This window comes from Morone saxatilis, unplaced genomic scaffold (genome assembly GCF_004916995.1).
Source record: "Morone saxatilis isolate NCDOM2014 unplaced genomic scaffold, NCSU_SB_2.0 Contig14, whole genome shotgun sequence".
NCBI classification, from domain to species: domain Eukaryota; kingdom Metazoa; phylum Chordata; class Actinopteri; family Moronidae; genus Morone; species Morone saxatilis.
This window is the reverse complement of record NW_023339696.1, coordinates 19,497-23,985: the sequence shown is the minus strand read 5'-3', so window position 1 is coordinate 23,985 and position 4,489 is coordinate 19,497. Positions and strand designations below refer to the sequence as shown.

At 40.6% G+C, this 4,489-nt stretch overlaps 1 protein-coding gene across 1 annotated transcript in view; it reads right to left on the bottom strand.

The window, feature by feature from the left end:
* The window catches only part of LOC118323022 (serine/threonine-protein kinase SMG1-like), a 43,921-nt gene extending 40,384 nt beyond the window's left edge, over window positions 1-3,537 (bottom strand). The window contains exons 1-2 of the mRNA XM_035654934.1: window positions 3,299-3,537; window positions 2-42 (exon numbers count right to left, since the gene is read on the bottom strand). Of these exons, the coding sequence (XP_035510827.1) occupies window positions 2-42; window positions 3,299-3,375 (118 nt within the window). The 5' untranslated portion in view covers window positions 3,376-3,537. The remainder of the gene's footprint in view (window position 1; window positions 43-3,298) is intronic.
* Window positions 3,538-4,489: the final 952 nt, after the last annotated feature.

The following is a 4,489-nucleotide window of genomic DNA, read 5'->3' as shown; positions in this document are numbered from 1 at the left end:
TTGGTCTTCACTCCGTCCTGGCTGGATGACACACTGTCAACTCTGAACGCATGGACACACAAAAAAAGACAAATGCTATGTATGGGTTCACATTGCATTTGGTGTTTAGGTTATAATCTTATTGGTTACAATAATATTTTACTCCACAACTGAAAGGGTTAGATAGGAATCTTTGGTGGGAGCGATACAGCGTCAATTCTTGATTCTTCAGGATTTAATTCAGAATCAAATCTCAATTCAGCAGCAATTCAATGGGTAGTCACATGGGAATATAAAGCTTAGCTAAAAAGGTCTTCAGTGTTTTCCCTAGACCTCTTTGTGGGTGCTGTTCTGAAACATGAGTTAACCTCTGCCTGGGAAACTCTTGCATGAGCGTATGGGATGCAGGTGAGCTAACATGACTTTTGCACCGCCTAAACAGAGAAAAAGATGTAAAGCAGACGGACAACCATATATATTAACGTTTTTCTCCAAAACTCCAGAACTAAACAAGGAAATAATTCCAGGCAGAAAGTAAGTTTCACTTTCATTTTCTGGTGGAGCTGTATTTCCAGGATATTTGTTCATTTTAATCAATTTCCAGATGTTTTCCTAACTGGAAAACTAGTCTCTAAATTTCCTGGTTTTCCAGTATAAACTGCAGACCACCTGCTGCGCCATCCTACTCGCCTCAACATTAGTCTTGATATCAAGCGAATAAAGCAGAGAAATATGTTGTGCAGTATGCAGATTTTCAATGGGAAAAATGTGATATATATGTGAATATGTAAGTCTTAAGCCTGCAAAAGAATAATTGACTGAAAGTGTACTTTCTACCACTAGTGGCGGGAAGTCTTGGTACTTTTGTGCAGGAATCAGAGCCCTCCACTGTGTCTGCAGCAGTGGAAATACCCTGCAACACCATCACAAGGAAAACACATCGTTAACCAAGAGTGGGCACATGGCTTTTAAAAAAGGTACAGAAAGTGGTTATTTTCTTCGGCCAGTCGGAGTTGGCTGGAAGTTGGAAGAACTTACTTGGCCTACTTGCTCGTTGGCACTGGACTTTGAGAAACTGGGATGGAAATGTTTCACTGTTTTGACATTTTTTTCCATTATTAACAAATAATCTAGAAAATGATGAGCAAAATAAAAACGTTATTTGCAACCCCACTAGGGTTCCTGAATGGAACAGACCTTTAATTAGTATCATTGCTAACACCTGCATTTACCCTATTATTCAAAATGGCTGCTGTGGAAAAGGTCTATTGGTGACACTTAAATTACACTGTACTCAAAATTTATTTCGAAATACGTACATTGTAACTGGCATGGAAAGATTTCACGTCACGATTATCTTGGCCAAAACATTTGAGATTCACACTATTATTGCGATAATCATTAAAAAGAAATGCCTATAAACATACTGGAATCCCTTTTCCTGACATTTTGTTAAAAAAACTAACTGCATTACAGACAGCAACCTCACCTCCCTGTCATTCTTTAGTTTGAAATTCATAATATTTAACTTTTTTGGTGGGGGATATAGTGGGCAAGCTGAGCCTTCAGCCATGGTGAAAGGTTGAACACTTTGGAATAACTATGAAGCATTAGATTTCTCCTCGTCCCCTTGTTGAAAAGAAATCAGGAAATCAGTATAGGATGACCAACACAATAGATGCACATTAGATCATGGATTTGCAATTTGAGAGGATTTTGTCTTAATGGACTTAACTGGACTCCTGTTTGAAAACCACTGCATTGATGAGCTAGATACCTTTTTATTAAGTCACTCGTGAAGATATTCATGATTATCTCGATAATAGATCATTCACTGGGATATTCTTTTCTGAGTGCTTATTCGTGATACACAATAACATTGTTTATTGTCCCATCCCTACGCTGTCAGCATTATGTCAACTATTAAGGCTGCAGTAGCAATAACTTTGTCATATTTGCTGAAACTTTGACTCTATCCTGACAGTGACCTGAGACAGATAATCTCTGAAAATATCAGGTTCCTCTGGCTTGTAAGTGCTCCTAATAGCATTCATAAGAATCCACCAGGCCTGAACGAAAGCAACCAATCAGAGCCAAGAAAGAGTTTATTGTTGAGTCTCATTCCCACAGCATCAACTACAAACACTCTGGCATCCTGGGAATGAGACTCAACAATCAATTATCTATCTATACAATGCCATTAGGAGCACTAGGAGGAGCCAGAGGAACCTGGCTGTTTCATATACTATCTGTCTCATGTTCTACTGTCAGGATATAACGTTAGTGAAAGTTCCAACAAATATGACACAAAGTTGTTTTTATAAAAATCATCTACTGCAGCTTTAAAAGGTATTATCACTAGACTTTGACACAAGGCCTCAAGATTTGGTAACTAAAGATACAAGAACCAAAATAAGATTCTTAACGATTACATTCAGTCAGTGGTGGTAAAAAAATATGCAATGGATCTAGTTTCTCCATACTAACTGCCACCAGTGAACCTCTGGCTCGGTGACCCCTGAGAGTCCAGGGCCCTGGGGCAGTTGTCCACTAAAAAGGAATAAGTTACACCTGTTACAAACAGTTTAGAGAGGTACGTTAACACATGTGAGGCTATCTCAGTCCGACGCGTCAGTATTGCTGAGAGTTAAGTTACTTCTTATCAAATCAAAAAGTTAAAAGACCACCACGGTCACACTTTCTGTAAACGTTTTCTAAATATACACGGAAGTTATTTGGGAAGTTGATAACATTACAGCAGGATGGCGTCTTCCCCGTGCTAGCTGGCTATCGTTAGCCAGTGCCACCAGTATCGTGGTAATGCTAACCAGCTAGCCAAACTAACACAGCCCATTGACGATTTCTGTCACCTTGTGGTTATCACCAATTCAAAATCACTCACTTGGTTCATCGTCGCACTTTATGTGGCCTTATTATCGTTGTTGCTAACGCATCTTGGTTCGTATGCTGTCAACTAGCCAGTAGCGTTAACTGAGTTAGCAGAAGGCTGACACCATTTAGTTAGCTTACCAATGCTGTGAACCAACTGAACTAACGTTAGCGCCGGGCTCACCGCTCAGTCTGCGAGGCGGAATTGAACCCGGGATAAAACGCTTTGGCTTTGTGTAATTTACACTCCGTGACAAACTGGGATAAGATTGCGTCTTACAAGAAAGACCACTGTGAGTATTTAAAGTTGTGGTAAATAGAGGCAAAGTATGTCCCTCCTTTGTGGTCACAACTTAATAAAGCAGCAGAGCACAGGCCCAAACAGTCCCCGTTTTATTTCAACCAGCCTCCCACAGAGAAGAACACCAACCTGGGCTGCCAGTCATTCCAGTGTGGCTGCAGTTTGTGGGCGCCGCTGAGCCGAGACCCTGAGGCTTTACGGCTCATTACCTTTTAGAGAGCTGCATGACCCGCTGGCAGCGGTAACCGTGCCTCTCCTTAAGGGTTACTTTGTACTGTTATGTTTTGTCAAGTCTCACAAATCGGTTAGCAAGTCGTCGGTAAAGCTAGCTTACGGTAGTGTTTCTTCTTCTTTGGGGTTATACGGCGGTTGGCATCCTTGACGTTGCATTACTGCCCTCGTCTGGAGTTAGTTCACTCCTACAGTGTCCTGTTGGTCAGGGTTTCCCATCAGTCCTGTTCACGAACCTCTCTTCATGGAATATTGTTTTTTTATATAATTTTTAATATATGTCAGTATATAACATCCCTGTAACACCTAGGGGTTGTACAATACCCTCTGGAGTTTGTATGCTGTTTAAACCTCAGCCAAGGGTTAATGTCTAACAATTGCTCTTGCTATCTCCAACATACACTCCCAAAGGCAAAATGAGTTTTTTCAGTTATTCTTGTAATAACAACAGATCTATAAGTGGTCATTCCTTAAAATGTATTTATTTTCTAACATTTAAACTTATACCACATTATTATATAATTAATTATGAATACACATAAATGACAGCTTAATCATTTTCTTACTGGTTTTAACAGATAATATCACATCACCCCAATCCTGCCTTCTCACTATTGGCTCCCTCTTCCTTTTAGAACTGATTTTAAGATTTTACTGATCACTTTTAAAAGCGCATCTGGGACTGGCCCCAAGCTACATAGCAGAAATGTTGACCCCTTATTTGCACCTGAGGTGCAGGTGGGTGTATCTGGATGTTCCAAAGTCAAAGCTTAAACCTAAAGGTGGCTGTTCTTTTGCCATCAGGGCTCCTCGACTTTCGGATGACCTGCCTGTGGGATATCAGTGACTTCTTTAAATGTTTTTATTTCTTTTGAAGGTGACAGCTGAAGAGCAACTGGAAAGGGGGAGAAAGAGAGGGGATGACACAGCAAAGGGCCAGGTTGGAGTCGAACCCATAGCTGCTGCAGTAAGGAGCCAGCTCTACCAGGTGAGCCACCCTCATAATACCCACTCTATTTTTAATTGAATGTAAATATCTTCCCCTGCTTTTGCCACTCTCAGTCCTGTTCAGGTCTGCAACTAATGATT